The sequence below is a fragment of the Oncorhynchus gorbuscha genome, linkage group LG03 (assembly GCF_021184085.1).
Source record: "Oncorhynchus gorbuscha isolate QuinsamMale2020 ecotype Even-year linkage group LG03, OgorEven_v1.0, whole genome shotgun sequence".
NCBI lineage: Eukaryota > Metazoa > Chordata > Actinopteri > Salmoniformes > Salmonidae > Oncorhynchus > Oncorhynchus gorbuscha.
The window spans coordinates 11,045,600-11,067,655 of record NC_060175.1 but is presented as its reverse complement, the minus strand read 5'-3'; the positions used below and the strand labels follow the sequence as shown (position 1 = coordinate 11,067,655).

At 40.3% G+C, this 22,056-nt stretch overlaps 1 protein-coding gene across 1 annotated transcript in view; it reads left to right on the top strand.

Moving 5' to 3' along the window:
- Positions 1-19,878, top strand: part of LOC124025681 (sodium- and chloride-dependent taurine transporter-like) — a 37,137-nt gene extending 17,259 nt beyond the window's left edge. Inside the window, exons 6-14 of the mRNA XM_046339026.1 lie at positions 1,593-1,727; positions 2,150-2,253; positions 2,411-2,535; positions 5,916-6,028; positions 8,746-8,883; positions 12,134-12,236; positions 12,638-12,738; positions 14,151-14,321; positions 15,358-19,878. Coding sequence (XP_046194982.1) covers positions 1,593-1,727; positions 2,150-2,253; positions 2,411-2,535; positions 5,916-6,028; positions 8,746-8,883; positions 12,134-12,236; positions 12,638-12,738; positions 14,151-14,321; positions 15,358-15,516 — 1,149 coding nt within the window. The 3' untranslated portion in view covers positions 15,517-19,878. The remainder of the gene's footprint in view (positions 1-1,592; positions 1,728-2,149; positions 2,254-2,410; positions 2,536-5,915; positions 6,029-8,745; positions 8,884-12,133; positions 12,237-12,637; positions 12,739-14,150; positions 14,322-15,357) is intronic.
- Positions 19,879-22,056: the final 2,178 nt, after the last annotated feature.

Sequence of the window (22,056 nt, the reverse complement as noted above, 5' to 3'; positions counted from 1 at the left end):
CAGAGAGGATTGGATTCTGATAAAAGATAGGGTTACGGTTCTGACAGACAACTGAGAATGTGTCAAATCTGTCTCTTTAGACCAGTGGTTCTTAACCTGGGTTCGATCGAACCCCAGGGGTTCGGTGAGTCAGTCTCAGGGGTTCGGCGGAGGTCAAGACACACATCCGACTCATATGATTCGTGATGACACGCCCCGCTTGCGGATGATTTGCAATGCCAAGATGAGTAATTCTAGTCTAGCACCTGCAAAACTAAGAACAGTTCCTTAAGCTGCATGGAGATGGGAAATACAAGAACACAACGCTCGCTGAATTCAAGATGAAGAGATTAGATGAAAAGGCTACTCTGCCTGTTCTCGGCTTTGTACCCAGCAATAAACCGATCCTTTCACCAATGGTGTGTCGTTTGCCCTGCTTTGCGATCAGGTAAGCAACTTCATACGATGCTGTGAGGATCGGTTTGTTGCTGGTGGTTATCCCGGGGACAGGTGCTGAATCGTGTTTTTGCCGTGCGTGTGGAATTAGCCCTGTTTTTGCAAGAGCACTAACATTGTCATGCAGATTGCTACAAAAATTCTGAGTTCATTCTCATTTTAGCGTACGTGGCTGATATCTTCGCAGCTCTCAATCATCTCAATCAAAAGATGCAGGGCGGTGGAGTCAACATCATCGAAGCGGAGGAAAACCTGAAGGCTTTTCAAAAAAACCTACCGTTATGGAAACGACGAACAGAGAATGATAACTTCGCAAACTTTTCCCTGCTGGACGACTGTGCAAGTAAGATCGAAGATGTATCTGGAATCAGAGACATTTCTGCACCCATGAAACTGAAGCAAGCAATTGCCTCGCACTTAGATGAGCTTGCAAAGTCTCTCGACGGATACTTCCCTACAAGAGAGTCATATCCAGCATGGGTGAGACAGCCGTTCACGTTTAGTGTTGAGACAACAGATGTCAATGATGAATACCTCGATGAAATCATTGAAATTCAGCAGAGCCAGGTTCAACAGCAACTCTTCAGAACAACAACGCTTTCAACATTTTGGTGTCAACAAATGGTAACGTACCCTGTTATTGCTAAGAAAGCTCTCGAGATTTTCATACCGTTTGTTACAACATATCTTTGCGAGCAATCCTTTTCGAGGATGCTGGACATAAGAACGAAGAAAAGGAACATACTTTGTTGTGAAAATGACATGAGAGTGGCACTTGCCAAGGTGAAGCCGCGCATTTCTGAACTGGTCTCCGAAAGGCAACAGCAGAAGTCACACTGATTTGCAGTAAATATTCATTATTATGTTTTTGGTTTTGTGTGAAAATCATGTTTTGATGATATTTTTCTTTGAACACAGTGATATTGATGCACAGTTCATTTTGTGCACCAGTAAAATATATACCTATGTTTTGAATTTGAAAAAATCACATTTTATTTTTCCAATTAAGGGTTCGGTGAATGCGCATATGAAACTGGTACCTCCAACAAGGTTAAGAACCACTGCTTTAGACTAAGAAATGTATGTGGATGAGATCGACACTATCGATGTGTAAGTCTGCTGATACATTGACGGTTTTGTCCTCTGTTTCCCAACAGGTTGTGTACGTCACTGCTACCTTCCCCTTCGTCATGCTGATCATTCTGTTGATCCGCGGCGTCACTCTGCCGGGAGCATCTGAAGGAATCAAGTTCTACCTGTACCCAGACCTGCAACGTCTCAAAGACCCTGAGGTAGAACCACCTTGCCTTGCCCCACCACTCTCCGCCCTACCCTGTCCTGTCTTGGAACTTTTAAAATCTATTAATTTCTATTCTAAGCAACTGTCTTTAGGCCACGCAGAATCGTGGCCTAAATCCTTTGAGTTTAGTATTTGATCTTATAAATATTTAAAAATTACAAATATTTAAATCACCATAATGAATAGAAAGGGGAATAAAGGACATCCTTGTCTTATGCCCCAAGATAATGGTAATGTGGTGTAGTTGTCTGTAAAGCTAATTTTCATTGGTAGTCCTTGGGTAAACGTGATTCTCCTGGGATAAGGAAAAATGTGTAGACAAAGTCAGTCAAAATATTGCCCAATGTAATAATACCTCAGTGTTTCCCAAAGCTTGCGTCAAAGCCTTCATGTCTGCTCCCCTTCTACCTCCAGGTTTGGATCGATGCAGGCACTCAGATCTTCTTCTCCTATGCCATCTGTCTGGGAGCTATGACGTCACTGGGGAGCTACAACAAATACAAATACAACTGCTATAGGTGAGCGACCACGCCGGAGGGGGGGGGGGATGGTGGTGGTGGTGGGACCTAATCCAATGGTTAAAGAAAAATGGGTAGAGAAAAAAAAAGAAAAAAGTGGGGAACCTAGGTTCCTTTTGTGTTCATTAACAACCTCCATGACATATGTGTGATATAGGGACTGTTTGCTGCTGGGAGGCCTCAACAGCGGTACCAGTTTTGTGTCTGGCTTCGCAATATTTTCCGTCCTGGGCTTCATGGCACAAGAGCAAGGGGTGGACATTGCCGATGTGGCAGAGTCAGGTACGAGGTGGTCAAAGTGGCAGTGATGGTGGGCGCTGCTACTTAAAATAAACAAACAATAAACAACAGCAAAAAACAACAGTGTTGGCTGGTTCTATCCAACAGAAAAAATGACAAAATCCGAAAGACACTAGATAAAGTTAAATGTAAAGAATGAAATGGATTTAATTTTATGAAAGACGGCATCGAAATATGGAAGTTTCGGGCAATCAAACACTGCTTGACATAAATAAAATAAAAATACCAAGTTACAGTATAAAGAAACAGCTTACGGTGCACCTCTATAACATGGATATCACATATTAGGATCTGGTTGGATTCTTCAAGCAATCGAGTATCAAGGAACATGCTGGTGGAAAGAAAAAACAAGTTTTAAAAGTTAAATTGGATCTTATCCAGAATGCTAGGGAGCGAAGAGTCAAGCCATGCATGAGAGATCCTATCGTGACCTTTTCTTCTCACGATCAACCAGTAGATTTAAGAGTCCTGCTCCAGCCTGTTACAACAGATACTGTATCTACTGTATGAGGGTGAAGCATAATATCAGTAATCCAGGACATCTTGTGCCAAGTTAAAATAAACAAGTGTGACTTAAGTCTCACTTATGACACTTAACTCTGGGGTGTTTTAGATGGGTCTAGCATATTTATCCGTCTTTTACAATGTGATCAGTTCAATGGTTGATGCCCATGGCGGATTCTATTTGTTCTGTAAGTTTCTAATTATAAGCATGTTTTTAACTATTGCACTTGTTATGTCATTCTCCTTCTACTGCTGTGTATACTACAAGGAGGCATCAATGTGGTGATGTTTTTAGGTGATTTTTCTGTAATTGAGAAAAAACACCCTTAATTTCTACTTTTATATAGCAGATATACTATACTGTACATTCTGATATGAAAGATGGGTCTTTGATGGTATTAACTGAGATCCTGCATCACTGGCTCCCTCTTGCAGTGTGTAGTCAGTCTGCTCTAGCCTTGAACGATATCTCTATCCTTATCCTTCTGAGGAGACTGTGCAGGGTGTTCCTGCTGGAGTACAGAGACACAGTGAATGCATGAGAAATGATGACTGTAGAAAATAAATAATTTAAATACTGAGCTATCTCAGTAACCTATCTCGTTATCTCAGCTGTCTGAGCGATCTCCTTCTCTGAGAAATTGTATTAGTATAAAACAATATAATTTCCCCCATATTTTTGTTAGTAAAATATAGCTCAGTATTTTAAATGTTTATTTCATACAGTCATTATTACTCATCTTTATCAAGGGTGTCAATAATTTCAGACCCCACTATATATATTACATCATATGATGAAACAAATTTAGTTGATAAGTATGCTGATCTAGATTAATGCTATTTACTGTGAGCAGTTTAATAGAATAAGTAATTCCATGAGTTTTGACGGGAGAGTTTTGGTCCAAAGTCCTGTAGATGGTCTATGATACCATGTTTGTAATTTACACCGTGTGCTGTAAGCAGTGAAATAAAGTGCATAGTGCACTGAGAAAGAGACAACTTGGTCTTTGCCTTAAACTGCTGCAACTTGATTCTGAGGAGAGAGAGGGGTTTTTATTTTTGGGGTAGAAGTGCAGAGTAGATACAGATGTGCACCCACGCTGAGGATGATACGTATGTGCTGAAGGCGACGGCATTACCTGCTAGACCAGCCTCGAGCACGACAGAGGATTTGAGTATTATTGTTATTGACATTTCAAAGCCAGCTCACTAGGCAGTCTGCTAGCTAGTCATGTCGTGTTTGGTTGGATGCCTTGTCGTATATTTCTCAGCTAAACCAACTTTATTCTATGTGTTTTGCTGTTTTTCCTGTTTTGTTTTTCAACTTCTGTTGTAACAGGTTATCCCATTGTTATAACGCCACGTTATCGAGACGTTGCTATAGTTACAATCGAGAAGAGGCGACGTATGTTGCCTCTGACCCTGCCATTGTTATTATATACTATATATTCTATTATATACTATACTAGTTATGTTATTATATACTATATATTCTACTATATACTATACTAGTTATGTTCTATACCAGCCTATATATTCTACTATATACTATACTAGTTATGTTATTATATACTATATATTCTACTATATACTATACTAGTTATGTTCTATACCAGCCTATATATTCTACTATATACTATACTAGTTATGTTCTATACCAGCCTATATATTCTACTATATACTATACTAGTTATGTTATTATATACTATATATTCTACTATATACTATACTAGTTATGTTCTATACCAGCCTATATATTCTACTATATACTATACTAGTTATGTTCTATACCAGCCTATATGTTCTACTATTTACTATACTAGTTATGTTCTATACCAGCCTATATATTCTACTATATACTATACTAGTTATGTTCTTTACCAGCCTATATATTCTACTATATACTATACTAGTTATGTTATATACCAGCCTATATATTCTACTATATACTATACTAGTTATGTTCTATACCAGCCTATATATTCTACTATATACTATACTAGTTATGTTCTATACCAGCCTATATATTCTACTATATACTATACTAGTTATGTTATTATATACTATATATTCTACTATATACTACACTAGTTATGTTCTATACCAGCCTATATATTCTACTATATACTATACTAGTTATGTTATTATATACTATATATTCTACTATATACTATACTAGTTATGTTCTATACCAGCCTATATATTCTACTATATACTATACTAGTTATGTTCTATACCAGCCTATATATTCTACTATATACTATACTAGTTATGTTCTATACCAGCCTATATATTCTACTATATACTATACTAGTTATGTTCTATACCAGCCTATATATTCTACTATATACTATACTAGTTATGTTATATACCAGCCTATATATTCTACTATATACTATACTAGTTATGTTCTATACCAGCCTATATATTCTACTATATACTATACTTGTTATGTTATATACTAGCCTATATGTTCTACTAGTTTAGTATAGTTATTATATACACATAATGATAGGGGATTAACATTTGGAGTTGTTCTATTGTAAGGCTACGTTGACCTTCTTTGATAGTTCTTGTCATAACATGAATCCCCAGTCTTACCAGGAACCATCAGTTAAAAGGGCATTAACAATACATTACATGTACATGGCCTACAGTATATGAGCGTAAGGATAAGACGAGATGAGATAGATCTACACTTTGAGGATTTGTTTTATTTCTTATTAACATTAGTTTGGTCTGTGTTATACTTGGACGCACCAAGATGGCATCAGACCAGATCAAACGATAGAACCCTGGTTTCTAATTGTGTTTTCTCCACTTCCCCGTCCCCCTTCTCTCTTCTTGTTCCTCTCTAGGTCCTGGCTTGGCCTTCATTGCCTATCCTAAAGCTGTGTCTATGATGCCGCTGCCAACCTTCTGGGCTATTCTCTTCTTCATCATGCTTCTGCTACTGGGTCTCGACAGTCAGGTTAGTAGTCTACTCCGTATAAATTGAGAATCAAGTATCTGAGTCTGAATCTGAGACAGTCATGTCATTATATTCAGTATGAATTGAGAATCAAGTATCTGAATCGGATTCTGAGACAGTCAGGAGTATACTCATTATAAATCAAGGATCTGAATCTGAGACAGTCAGTAGTATACTCATTATAAATCAAGGATCTGATTCTGAGACAGTCAGTCGTATACTCATTATAAATCAAGGATCTGATTCTGAGACAGTCAGTAGTATACTCATTATAAATCAAGGATCTGAATCTGAGACAGTCAGTCGTATACTCATTATAAATCAAGGATCTGAATCTGAGACAGTCAGTCGTATACTCATTATAAATCAAGGATCTGACTCTGAATTTGATACAGTCACGTCAGTTGCACCTTCAGCGGGGACGTAAGGAAACCGGAAGCATACGGTTTATGGGAAAAGCGTAGAGGAAGAGGAGAAGCCCTGAAAAGCGGATGTTTCTGGTTTCTGACGACCCCGTTCAGACGTTTCTTTTACGACAGCTACGTCAGGATAGGTCAGTGGTATCGCCATTATGAATAAAGAATCTGAATCTGAAAAAGTCAGGTCGTTATAACACAGTGGCAAGGAAGTTTATTGATATCAGTCATGTATGAGCACTAAGATGAAATGAAATTATACACATTTTATGGAATTATACACATTTTATTGGCTAGGTAATGAAAGTTGTATGTTTTTATTATGAGACAGTACGTCAGTTTATTGATATGAGTGATAAGATTGCTGAGATGGTGAAAAATATACACTTTGTAGGGTAAGTACCAATTTGTAAGTCGCTCTGGATAAGAGCATCTGCTAAATGACTTAAATGTAAATGTAAAGTGTACAGGGAAGTTGTAAGCATGTTAAGAGACAGAGGTGGTTCTGTTCCAATTTTCGAAATATACAATGGCATTAGAACTTGGCCACAGTCAGTATATTAACATAGGGAATTTGTAACTAAGCGAGTTTCTGAATGTCACATGGTCGGCTTTATTAACCTGCATGGGGAAATTCGTGGTCACATGACCAGGAAAAAACTTGTGACCCATATATATATACATGTGATCAGGAGGAAAAACTCCTGTCCCCATACACATGTGATCAATACAGGCCTAAACAGGACTAAACAGTCGGTCAATAAAATCGGTCAATCCACAGAGGCAAGCCACGACACGGACACATCACCCCAGGTTCTAATGCTGGATGTTAACTGCTTATGAAAAAACAACTACATGTTGACGCAGTCAGTTAGTCAATACAGCTAAATGCCAGCATCCATAGACAGTCGTATCATTACTACAGCTAAATGCTAGCATCCACAGACAGTCGTATCATTACTACAGCTAAATGCTAGCATCCACAGACAGTCGTATCATTACTACAGCTAAATGCTAGCATCCATAGACAGTCGTATCATTACTACAGCTAAATGCTAGCATCCACAAACAGTCGTATCATTACTACAGCTAAATGCTAGCATCCACAGACAGTCGTATCATTACTACAGCTAAATGCTAGCATCCACAGACAGTCGTATCATTACTACAGCTAAATGCTAGCATCCACAGACAGTCGTATCATTACTACAGCTAAATGCTAGCATCCACAGACAGTCGTATCATTACTACAGCTAAATGCTAGCATCCACAGACAGTCGTATCATTACTACAGCTAAATGCTAGCATCCACAGACAGTCGTATCATTACTACAGCTAAATGCTAGCATCCACAGACAGTCGTATCATTACTACAGCTAAATGCCAGCATCCACAGACAGTCGTATCATTACTACAGCTAAATGCTAGCATCCACAGACAGTCGTATCATTACTACAGCTAAATGCTAGCATCCACAGACAGTCGTATCATTACTACAGCTAAATGCCAGCATCCACAGACAGTCGTATCATTACTACAGCTAAATGCTAGCATCCACAGACAGTCGTATCATTACTACAGCTAAATGCTAGCATCCACAGACAGTCGTATCATTACTACAGCTAAATGCTAGCATCCACAGACAGTCGTATCATTACTACAGCTAAATGCTAGCATCCACAGACAGTCGTATCATTACTACAGCTAAATGCTAGACAGTCGTACCATTACTACAGCTAATGCTAGCATCCACAGACAGTCGTATCATTACTACAGCTAAATGCTAGACAGTCGTACCATTACTACAGCTAATGCTAGCATCCACAGACAGTCGTATCATTACTACAGCTAAATGCTAGACAGTCGTACCATTACTACAGCTAATGCTAGCATCCATAGCATCACTTACAAGCAAGTGAGAAAACAAGGATTGGAAGTAATATGAGACTAGATCGCACATGCGATGGTATAATTTTACTGGCTGGCTGATATGTTGACTGACTGGCTGATTGGTTGGTTGATTGACTGACTTGTTGACTGGCTGACAGTCATTCTTGATAATAGCCTCTATATATGCCATTTAGCAGACGCTTTTATCCCAAGTGACGTAGTCATGTGTGCATCCATTTTACATATGCGTTACCCCGGTGGGAAATCAAACCCACGACCCTTGTCGTTGCAAGAGACATGTTTTACGGACTGAGCCACACAGGACTACGTCTGTACAACAATGTTAGCCTATCTGGCCTACTGTATGCACCACTACTCCCATCTCTTGTCTCTGTGTTTTTCTGTCCCCAGTTTGTGGAAGTGGAAGGACAGATCACCTCCTTGGTGGATCTGTATCCCTCCTTCCTAAGGAAGGGTTACCGTCGGGAACTTTTTATAGCAACAGTGTGCTCCATAAGCTATCTTCTGGGACTTACCATGGTTACTAGGGTAAGTACTATCTTCTGGGACGTACCATGGTTACTAGGTTAAGTACTATCTTCTGGGACGTACCATGGTTACTAGGTTAAGTACTATCTTCTGCGACTTACCATGGTTACTAGGGTAAGTACTATCTTCTGGGTCTTACCATAGTACTTACCCTAGTAACCATCTTCTGGGACTTACCATGGTTACTAGGGTAAGTACTATCTTCTGGGACTTAACATGGTTACTAGGTTAAGTACTATCTTCTGGGAGTAAACTTGAACTTTTTACACTGATGTCATATGGCCGTAATGTTACTTAAATAAGTTCTAATTGATGTACTTTCCTATGTAAGATACAGTATCACAAGTGTCCAGCCCAGTCCCGAACCTAAAATTACTCAAATTAAGCGACACCCTAATGAATATGATGCACAGTGCATTCGGAAAGTACTCAGACTTTTTCCACATTTTGTTACGTTACAGCCTTATTCTAAAATTGATTAAATAACAAAAATCCTCAGCAATCTACACACAATATCCGCATAATAACAAAGTGACACATGCTTTCACATTTTTACAAATGTCTAAAAAATAAAAAACAGAAATATCGTATTTACATAAGTATTCAGACCCTTTGCTATGAGACTTGAAATTGAGCTCAGGTGCATCCTGTTTCCAGTGATCATCCTTGAGATGTCTCGACAACTTGGTTGGAGTCTACTTGTAGTAGATTCAATTGATTGGACATGATTTGGAAAGGCACATACCTGTCTATATAAGGTCCCACAGTTGACAGTACAAAAACCAAGCCGTGAGGTCGAAGGAGTTATCCGTAGTGCTCAGAGACAGGATTGGGTCGAAGCACAGTTCTGGGGAATGGTACCAAAATATTTCTGCAGCATTGAAGGTCCCCAAGAACACAGTGGCCTCCATCATTCTTAAATGGAAGAAGTTTGGAACCGCCAAGACTCTTCCTAGAGCTGGCTGCCCGGCCAAACTGAGCAATCGGGGAGAAGGACCTTGGTCAGGGAGGTGACCAAGAACCTGATGGTTAGTCTGACAGAGCACTAGAGTTTCTCTGTGGAGATGGGAGAACCTTCCAGAAGGACAAATATCTTTGCAGCACTCCACCAATCAGGCCTTTATAGTAGAGTGGCCAGACAGAAGTCATTCTTCAGTTTATTGGCACACGACAGCCTGCTTAGAGTTTGACAAAAGGCACCTAAAGACTCTCAGTTTGATGAAACCAAGATTGAACTCTTTGGCCTGAATGCCAAGCGTCACTTCTAGAGGAAACCTGGTACCATCCCTCCCCAGTCCTTAATGATTACATAACATGATGCAGCCACCACTATGCTTGAAAATATGAAGAATGGTACTCAGTGATGTGTTGGATTTACCCCAAACATAAAGTTAATTTCTTTACCACATATTTTGCAGTATTACTTTAGTGCCTTATTGCAAACAAGATCAATTAGTTTAGTATTGTGGAGTAACTACAATGTTGTTGATCCATCCTCAGTTTTCTCATGTCACAGCCAATGAACTATAACTGTTTTAAAGTCACCATTGGCCTCATGGTGAAATCCCTGAGCGGTTTCCTTCCTCTCTGGCAACTAAGTTAGGAAGGACGCCTGTATCATTGTATGACTGGGTATATTGATACACCATCCAAAGTGTAATTAATAACTTCAACATGCTCAAAGGAATATACAAAGTCTGCTTTTTTATTTTTTCCATTCTACCAACAGGTATCGTTCTTTGCGATGCGTTGGAAAACCTCCCTGGTCTTTGTGGTTGAATCTGTGTTTGAAATTCACTGCTCGACTGAGGGACCTAACAGATAATTATATGTGTTGGGTACAGACATGAGGTAGTCATTAAAAATCATGTTAAAAACAATAATTTGCACACAGAGTGAGCCCATGTAACTTATTATGTGACTTGTTAAGCACATTTTGTACTCCTGAACTTATTTAGGCTTGCTATAAGAAAGTCGTTGAATACCTAACGACTCAAGACATTTAATTTGTTCATAATTAATTCAAGTGTACACATTTTGAAGAACATAATTCCACTTTGACATTATGGGGTATTGTGTGTAGACCAGTGACAAAACATATATACATGTAATACATTTTAAATTCATGTTGTAATACAACAGAATGTGGAAAAACAGTCAAGGGGTGTGAATACTTTCTGAAGGCAATGTAGACAATGCAGCTTCACCTTATGGCAATGGTTCCCACTGCCCTTGAATAGAACATGGTCTTGTGAAGCTTTTAAACCTCAAATTCCCCCAGAAACAAGAGTCCCATGCATACAGTTCCCCTTTCTATTTTCCTATCTTATCTCATGCCAGTACCTCACAATAGCACCACTTCAAATACTCTGGTGTGGCCTGAGCTTCCCAGTAGCCTACTGTATGGTCTATTTAGAGAAATATTTGGCTCACACATACACCTCACTCTCTTTTATCTCCACTCTGAGAAACCCTACTGAACTGTCAGTCACTTTCTGGGAAGCTCATCTCAATCCAGGGCATCATGAGCTGTAAAAAGGTATTGCTAGCTAGCTATACTTGGAGATACTGTGCTGTGTCCCTGCCTCTCAGCCTCGTAACATAGAAAGGAGCATGGGATGACCCTCAGAAAGACCAAACCCACCACAGTCCCTACTCCCTAATCCTACCCCACTAAGCCCCCTAGACAGCCAGGGAGTCAGGGACTTACTGCTTTATGTAATTTCGACCACAGTAGCCTGTTCTTTTTCCATGACATCACAATCTCATGTTGCCTCTCTGACTGAGTGCTCTGTTCAGAGTTGGAACTCGGGACGGCTCAAGGTTCCGTTGGGCTATTGTGTCGGAACATGACTGCATCATTCCTTATTATGTAAAGTGCACTACATTTGACCAGGGCCCATAGGGCTATGGTAAAAAGTACTGCACTATGTAGGGAGCAGGGTGCTATTTGGGATGCAAATGGTTATTCTCCCACCACTACACTCTTAGAAAAATGAGGTGCTATGTAGAACCTAAAATGGTTCTTCAGCTGTCCACATAGGAGAAACCTTTTGAAGAACCTGTTTTGGTTCCAGCGAGAACCCTTTTTGTGTTCAACGTGGAACCCTTTACACAGAAGGGTTCTCCTATGGGGACATCCGAAGAACCATTTTGGAACCCTTTTTGTTGTTGTTGTAAATCTATGCATTAAATCCTACATTCACACATGAGCCAAGCACTAAATCCTGCCTGTGTCTCTCTCCCACAGGGTGGCATGTATGTCTTTCAGCTCTTTGACTACTATGCAGCCAGCGGTGTGTGCCTTTTGTGGGTTGCATTCTTTGAATGTATTGCTGTAGCCTGGGTTTATGGTACGTCTGCTCTGGAAAATAATGCTCTGTCTGTGTATGTCTGTGTAGGAGCTGTGGTCCTTAAATGTTCTCGGGCTCCATCAGGGAAATACATTCACAACCACTCCAAGCTGTATAGAGATGTCACAGTTCTGTCTCAATTTATTGTTGCATTATATCTCCGGACACCGTCAACATGACATCTAGACCTAGACAGGCTGTGTCCCAGTATAAAGAGGAACACAAGATAGAATACTGTCTCCATCCGAAATGGTACCCTATAGTTCCTATAGTGGACGTCTTTCTGACCACAGCCCTACTATAGGCCCTGGTCTAAAAGTAGTGCACTATAAAAGGAATATAGGGCCCCTATTTACATCAATCTGACAAAATGCTCTTTTTTTTTTCTCTCCTCCTATCAGGCGTTGATAATTTCTATGATGCGATTGAAGACATGATTGGCTACAGACCAAATGCCTGGATGAAATGGAGCTGGTCTTTTATCACACCTCTTCTTTGTGTGGTGAGTCTTATGTTCATTCACATTAACTTTGTCTCAAATGGTACCTTTGATATATTTGTATTCTATATAATGTAACCTACGGGCCCTAGTCAAGAAGTGCACTACATATGGAATAGGGTGCCATTTGGGATGCAAGCTCCTACAGAAAAGGTTAACCGGTGATCCTGCATCCCTGGAGGTTAAAGGTTAACCGTTGGCCCAGTGCTCCTGGAGGTTCAAGGTTAACCATTGGCCCGATGTTCCTGGAGGTTAAAGGTTAACCATTGGCCCAGTGCTCCTGGAGGTTAAAGGTTAACCGTTGGCCCTGCCTCCCTGGTAGTTAAAGGTTAACTGTTGGCCCTCTGTCCATGGAGGTTAAAGGTTAACCGTTGGCCCTCTGTCCATGGAGGTTAAAGGTTAACCGTTGGCCCTCTGTCCATGGAGGTTAAAGGTTAACCGTTGGCCCTGCCTCCCTGGTAGTTAAAGGTTAACCGTTGGCCCTGCCTCCCTGGTAGTTAAAGGGTAACCGTTGGCCCTCTGTCCATGGAGGTTAAAGGTTAACCGTTGGCCCTCTGTCCATGGAGGTTAAAGGTTAACCGTTGGCCATCTGTCCATGGAGGTTAAAGGTTAACCATTGGCCCTGCCACCCTGGTAGTTAAAGGTTAACCGTTGGCCCTCTGTCCATGGAGGTTAAAGGTTAACCGTTGGCCCTCTGTCCCTGGTAGTTAAAGGTTAACCGTTGGCCCTGCCTCCCTGGTAGTTAAAGGGTAACCGTTGGCCCTCTGTCCATGGAGGTTAAAGGGTAACCGTTGGCCCGGAGTCCCATGCTGTGTGTGCTTGCTGGATTAAAACTGTTGAGGCATTTGGGAAATGTGGTGCTTGGCTCCGTCCGGAGGCTAATCCTGTTTAATCTCATTGAATATCCTGTGTCTTAACAGCCAGGAAACATAGTGCTATTTGTTCTCTTGAGACGGACTAAGGAGAGATTAAAGAGAATTCAAGGAGAATGAAAGGGACTAAGGAGAATTTGAGGAGACTATGTGTTAGTGGATGTCAATTACTACCAGCTCTGATATTATTATAATTTTAGACGCCATAATTGTATATGGCTGTAACTTTATCAATTACGTCAATAATTGTTTTAATTTTAATTTGTTTTCCAAAATGCTCATGAAACAATAGGTGTTTGTCTGAATGAATTGAAAGACTCGGTTTGCATAATTTATTTTTATTTTTTCCAGCATCAAGTATTGTATTACTGAGAACAAGAAAGTTTTCAAGTAGATCCCTTGTTTTGCTAACTGATAGTTAGCTAGTGCAAGCTGGCACTGCAAATGTACCAGAACGCCAAACCGTTTCCTCATTGTCAGACAATGAATTTGAGTTAGCATGAATATATTTACCGTCCATTGGTGTTTTCTCTCTGCCTCCAGGGTTGCTTTGTCTTCTCCTTGGTCAAATACAAACCTTTGACTTACAACAAGGTCTACGAGTACCCCGACTGGTCCATCGGTGTGGGCTGGACTCTGGCCCTGACTTCTATGATCTGTATTCCTATGGTGGTGGTCATCAAGATCATCCAGTCCGATGGACCACTCATAGAGGTTAGTACACAACTCCTATAACCCTAGCCCCGGGCCCCTCGGTTCTAGACACTACACCCTAAACCCTATCCCCCAAGCCCCTAGGTTCTAGACACTACACCCTAAGCCCTATCCCCTACCCCTAGGTTCTAGACCCTACACCCTAAGCCCTAGCTCCTACCCCTAGGTTCGAGACCCTACACCCTAAGCCCTAGCCCCTAACCCTAGGTTCTAGACCCTAAGCCCTAGCCCCTACCCTAGGTTCTAGACCCTACACCCTAAGCCCTAGCCCTTACCCCTAGGTTCTAGACCCTACACCCTTATCCCTAGCCCCTACCCCTAGGTTCTAGACCCTACACCCTAAGCCCTAGCTCCTACCCCTAGGTTCTAGACCCTACACCCTAAGCCCTAGCTCCTACCCCTAGGTTCTATACCCTACACACTAAGCCCTAGCTCCTACCCCTAGGTTCTAGATCCTACACCCTAAGCCCTAGCTCCTACCCCTAGGTTCTAGATCCTACACCCTAACCCCTAGCTCCTACCCCTAGGTTCTAGACCCTACACCCTAAGCCCTAGCTCCTACCCCTAGGTTCTATACCCTACACACTAAGCCCTAGCTCCTACCCCTAGGTTCTAGATCCTACACCCTAAGCCCTAGCTCCTACCCCTAGGTTCTAGATCCTACACCCTAACCCCTAGCTCCTACCCCTAGGTTCTAGACCCTACACCCTAAGCCCTAGCTCCTACCACTAGGTTCTATACCCTACACCCTAAGCCCTAGCTCCTACCCCTAGGTTCTTTACCCTACACCCTAAGCCCTAGCTCCTACCCCTAGGTACTTCATGTAGTTCAGAAGCTTCATCTTGACCTCTTGATTGATATAGTGGAGCTCCCAACAAAGTTGTGATTAAGCCAGTAGAAGTCGGTGAGTCTTGAGGTCATTTTTCAAGTTGATCCATCTGTAACAGGTACACTTGCCGTAATATAATCATACTTTTACAGTATATTGGTATTTAGTGGAGTTTAACAGAGCTCTCTTATTGTTGTCTCCACCCAGAGAATCAAGGCTGTGGCAGCTCCGCTGGGAGGTGCTAGCTCCCGTCCAGTCGACCACCGTCCCAAGGGCATGTCTGCCGAGCTGGCCTACCCCCTGGACCCTAACGGGAACAACGGCCTGATCAAGCCCACCCACACTATTGTAGAAACTATGATGTGAGCGCTCTCTGTGAGAGGAACGAATTTTAAATAAGAAAAAAAGAAAAAAAAAGAAATGACCCGCTTTCTATGTTATTATACTATATTATCACTAAACTAGTTATAGGACCAGGTTTACATTGCTATGTATCTGCACTAGGAGTCTTCTTTTTGTTTTTGTTTTCTACAGAGGAAGTTACATTATTGGTTTCCTGTCTATGTTTTTAATATTTTTTATTAAACTATTGTTATTAATATTACTGTTATTACGATTAATGTAGTTAGAAGGAAATGTAGATTTCCATGCCACTTGGAGCAAGCAGAATCAGTACATGGTCCATTTTTACTTCTTCTTCTTTCCTGTAGAACTATAAGCGGTCGTATCTATTTTAGGAATCCTTTTTTTTTTTAAGAGAAGAAAATACATAATACAAAAAGGGCCGTATAAAACCGTAAGAACTAAATGTGTGTCATGTTTTGAGCAGTAACATTTGACTATGTCATGTTTGTATCTAGATCAACCTAGCCCCTCTCTCTTCTCAGCTTAACTAATGTCTATAGTACGATAATATCGTGGAGGTGGTGCCCCCCTTGTATACAGTGAGATTAGTCGAGTGTTGTTTGTCGTCGATGTTTGTTGTAAAATTACAACTGAACCTGAACGTGCCTCCACTACTAGGCAGCGTTCATGGTCCAGAGCATCTCATCTACAGTTGCTAAAAAGTTAGGGTTTTAAAATACTGCCCTGGTCTGGAATACTGGTTTTTGACACAACTATTTGCTAGAAGGTACTTGAGCACCTTGCAGCAATTGTTCTGTCTGTATAAATAACACTGCAGTACAACCTAGCTTTTTAGTGCCGGCAACTGTACCTGGCTCTGACTGTGGAGGCACAAACCTGTCCTCCTTGTACAGTGTCTAGTGTACATACATACAGTCAGCCCAACTCCATTTTAAAGTAGACTATACTATGCTGGTGAAGGACACTACTGCTACATGCCATCCATCCCAGTGCATACAATAGCTACATCATACGTCTTTCAAGTCTGTGATTTAATTATTTGCACTAAGTAACGAAGTGAGTTTTTTTCCTTTATTCTTAGTGTTTTAGTGTGTTGTTGTATCGCTGGCTATAGATAGAGGACATGACATAGTGGCAAGTTAACAGCAAGCACAACATCACACTATATAATGCATATAGCATCTCTTGAGTCTGTCTCTCTAATGGACTGACAGGAGCCTAAAGGACCTGCCACAATAACTTTACACATTAATGTAAACTCCCCATACAGTAAATATTGATCATAAAAATTGATTAAGGAACCATTCAAAATGCAAGCAGACTGCTTCTCAATCACATCGATCAGATCTTTCTATTGAATTTCTGCAGGCTAGGTCAGTGTACATTCTGATGTAATGATAATACATATGGGTAATTGATTAATATACTAACTTATACTATCCACTTCCTCCAGCCTTTTCACACTCCCTATCTATCGGTTGTCATATCTTAGTATAGTTTTAAATATTATAATTGTACAGCTTTTCAAAGAGGCAGAAACAATTCAAACAAAAACCTGTTGGAATTTGAAGCGTTTATGATTCACAATGCAAAGATATTCTTAGAATGGAATGTTGAAATGTGAAACCACATGCAGTGAAACGGAAGCTTCGCTTAATTCTATTGATTCTATTCCATAAAAAAAAAAAAAATCGTCCCCCCCCCAGGGGTATAAATTCAGAACGTTTAGTTTATTGTACTTTGATTGTTTTTCAATCACGTTTTTGCCTTTTTTGTATTCAAAATGTAAAATGACCACCCCGTCACCAGTTATTAATACTTCCTGAGGATGTAACGTCATTTAACAACCTACTGTTCATCAACAAAACTGCAATTTGTAATGTGCAATACTTCGTAGAAAGATAAGTATTTTTTCACTCTGTTTTTCAAATAGGTGGTACTTTTAACTTTGTAGAGAGAAATAAAAAATAAAACACTTGCTTAAACAATGCAAGAGACAAAATTACGACAATTTCAGGGGCCAAAGAAAACCTACCACAAAATCTTATGCCATAATATCAACAAAGAAACAACGTTCAATGCAGTAGTATCGCTTTCTGTCATAACACACAGAATTTGATTAATCTTTATCAAAAATATTACACGTTTTAAAATATCTGGAGTTGCAAAGAAAAGTTATCCTGCCATTTTATAATGACTATCTCAAATCTGATTTGGTAGTCGGAATTGGCCTGTGAGGTTCGGTGACATTCTGAAATGATGCTGCCGCCAAACATAAGCCTGTCTATCTACCGTAGTGCTGTTTGTTTGTACAGAAGATGTATTATGTCGCACAGAAACGAACCGCTAGTTGTTAGCTAGCTAGGTACCTGTAAAAAAAAAATGCTAGTAGTTAGCGAGCTAGGTACCTTACAGGTGTTGTATCAAAGAAGCTTACTGAAAAACCAAATGAGAATACATTATTACAGTGAAGATATTGACACCCAGTCCCATCGCTGGAGATTGGAGAAGTCTCTGCTTGTGTTCTAAATGGCACCCTATTCTCTACATAGTGAACTAATTTTGACACAGGTCTCTGGTCAAAAGTAGTGCATTATATAGGGAATAGGGTGTCATTTGGATCGCATTCTCCATTTCCATTGAGATGAGCTGTCTATAATCAGACAGGCTACTGATCCCTACAGATAGAAAACATAATGTTAAAGTTATCTAACTCTCCTGCCTCATACATTACATGTCATTACATACCAGCCCATCCTTTTTAAGAATGTACAAGGGGGAAATGTTTTTAATCCATGAAGAAGAAACATTTTTCAAATACAATTTGAAAGATTTTATTTTTTATTTCTATGGCGCTAAATAACCTGTAAAACAAAAATGTGTGTTTTAAAACAGGGTTTTACTGAGAAAAACATTAAACCTTTTTATTTCTTAATAAAAAACAAAACATTTTTGGAAAAAAGCTTTTTGCTTTTCTCATGTGTAGTGTCCTTTAGTGAGTCTATAGGCCACAGAATAAAGCAGGGATCTTGCACTTTAGTCACTCGACATTCACGACCCCAATAATAATAATTGATTGGATTTACAGAGCGCTTTACAAAGTAAGGGGGAAGCTCACCTCATCCACCACCAATGTGTAGCCATGGCAGCCATTTTGAAAAATAAATCCCACCACACAACAGCTCTCATAGTGGAGAGGTGAGGAAGACCCATTGCTGGGAGTATGGACCCAGTGCTCCCTCCCAAACCCCCCTAAAGCAGCTACATCACAGGCTTATCCAGGGCAGTTTAGCCTCTTGTCCCCTATGACCCCACAACAATGTTGGTTCCAAGGCAGACTATTTCAATTCTGCACATAGGCTACTGTATGACTTAAGACATATAGTTAGTAGTACACATTCAGCATTGTGATGTAGTGTCACAAGAGGGTTGAGGCATATTTAAAAGGGCCTTTTGAATCAAGGTAAATCCCATTGAAATATACCTCTATCATCAAATGGACTGTAAACCATGAAAATTAAGGATGTCTGCAGATTTGTTAGCTTTTAACATTTAAAATGGACCTCTCCCACATTTGATATAAAAACACATACAGTTTGGTAGGCCATAACTGTCATACTAGTGCAGAGGGTATGGTCAAATAGAAAAGGCAGAAGTGATTAGCTAGTGATTTTCCAACCATGAAACAAAATCATGGTTACAAACTAAATCTTAATTTGGATAAATGTTACATATTTGTTACACGATAGTGTATCTGCTGAAATACAAAAAGTTATTTCAGACTGAGAAGATGCAACCAAGAAAAATACATCTTCCCATGACTTTAATGCCACCTTAGACCATTATCATAATTCATAAACACATCAGGTATGCAAACCACACATTACTTTTGAAATTGAACACTTAGAAAATAAAGATACGCCTAATGCTTTGTATCTGTCTTGGAATAAGCATGGAGGCATCAGGGAGGCCTTGGAGAAAACCCATAGCCTAGTCTCAGATCATGTTTGTGCTGTCTTGTCAACCCCTATGGTTCCGACTCACCATTGGCGTTAACGAAAAACACAAACAGATCTGGGACCAGGCTAGAGGAACCATGCCTCAACAATCAGATTACAATACAGCAGCACCACGTCTTCTGCCTTTGATCCTGCCTATGCTGTGGTGGACAGCCAATGGACTTGATGGTGGACAGCCAATGGACTTGATGGGTTGACTATAGCTTCTAACATCTTCTCTCTCCCACGTACCTTATAAAGACCAAACTGATTTATGTGGAGATATATGCCATCTATTGTACTGCTGTTCTTCATACCATTGCTTTGTGCGGTTATTTACTGGTTTTTACATTTGTAGTGATGGGAAAAAAAGCATATTTTTAGTAAGTGTCCTTCACTTTGATTAGGTGACATTCGTAATTTGACAACTTTGTGAGGGGAAAATAAAAATATGTTTAAAAAAAATGTTTTGTTAATCATTTATTTGATATATACTGTATATATAGTATTTTTTTAAAACACAGAAATACCTTCTTTAAATAAGTATTCAAACCCTTTGCTATGAGACTTGAAATTGAGCTCAGGTTCACCCTGTTTCCATTGATCATCCTTGAGATGTCTCGACAACTTGGTTGGAGTCCACCTGTGGTAAATTCAATTGATTGGACATGATTTGGAAAGCCACATACCTGTCTATATAAGGTCCCACAGTTGACAGTGCATGTCAGAGCAAAAACCAAGCCATGAGGTTGAAGGAGTTCTGTGGAGATGAGAGAACCTTCCAGAAGGACAACCATCTCTGTAGCACTCCACCAATCAGCATTATACCAAAAAAGACTCAAGGCTATAATCACTGCCAAAAGGTGCCTCAACACAGTACTGAGTAAAGGGTCTGAATACTTATGTAAATGTTATATTTCAAGTTTTATTTATTTATACAGTTGTTTTTGCTTTGTCTTTCAGTATGGAGTACTGTGTGTAGATTGATGAGGGGGAAAAAAAAACATTTAATCCATTTTAAAGTAAGGCTGTAAACGTAACAAAACGTGGAAAAAGTCAAGTGAATACTTTCCAAATGCACTGTTTACGATTGGCTAGAATTCTGTTTCAGCTAATCAGCACCCAGGACCCAAACCTCAAAGTTTATAATAGTCATGTAAGAGAAGCCCAATGATCTTACACGTTGATACAAATGTCTTAAATACACGGAGACAAAACACCATGAATGACCAGCTTTACTGGCACATATAAACCCAGGTCTCAAAACATATGAGATTCCATTTGCCATAGTAGACCTTTTTTTGGGGTTAAGTGTGTTTAATACAGGTGATATTTCTTTAGCAGACTATGTGGGATGTGGATCGATGAACGCTGTTTATTTTGGCTGCCAGTGGATATGTTATTGCAATAATAGCAATAATACTTTTAATTTGCACCTTTCCAGATACCCAGTAACACATAACATGGTAAATATGAACATCAGAATACTAATCTGCGTTACAACAGAGGTGCATGGTTCCCATGGTTCCCATTTTGTTGTTGGGACAACGCATAGGAAACAAACAACAATAACATCCAAGTATCCCCTGAGGTCCATTCCATCAGGCAACAGCCCCTGACACTCTATGTCACTACGTGTAGCTGTACAGTTGCTGTAGACAGAGGTTAGGGGCAGAGAGGCAGCAGTAGCTCAGTGAAAACAACAATATGGGCAGATGAAACCTCATGATAAAAGATGTCCCACACTTGTCTGGGCTCGTTTTCACAATGAGTCTCGGAGCAGGAGTGTTGATGTAGGACCAGGTCCCCTCTGTCCATAATCTTATTTATTATAACCTAGAATGTGAAACTGATCCTATATCAACACTCTGTGAACACGGATCCCTGGCTGGCGAGATCTGTTGGCCCTGGGGAAGACAGTCCATCCTTAAAATAACTGCAAGTTATTTCTTTAAGTAAGGTTAAGTTAATAAGTTTTCCATTCTGTGTCTGCCAGAATTATCCAGATATAGCTTTTTATGGCAGAGAATATCTTCTTGGAAAGATTTGGCATTTGTGATCTTGTCTTAATACAACTCAGATGTTCTAACTTCCCCCCCCCCTTTCTCTCCCCCTCTCTCTCCCTCTCTCGCTCTCTCTCTCTCGCGCTCTTTCTTTCTTTCTCTCTCTCTCTCTCTCTCTCTCTCTCTCTCTCTCTCTCTCTCTCTCTCTCACTCTGTCTCTCTCTCGTGCTTTTTCTCTCTGTCTGTCTCTCTCTCTCCCCCCTCTCTCTCTCGCTCCCTCACTCTCTCTCACTCTCTTTCTCTCTCTCTCCCTCCCTCACTCTCTCTCACTCTCTCTTGCTCCCTCCCTCGCTCTCTCTCTCCCTTTCCCTCCCCTCAAAATGTGGTCTCTAGCTCATGTGACTGTGTTGGCTGGTTGTTTTCCTATGGCTGGGTGAAAAACAGGAAGTGTGTGACAGTTTCATTCTGATCTACTCTGCTCTGTCCATACCTGCATCTGCCGAAGACACAGAACTGCTGTGTGCACCATTTAAGACCAG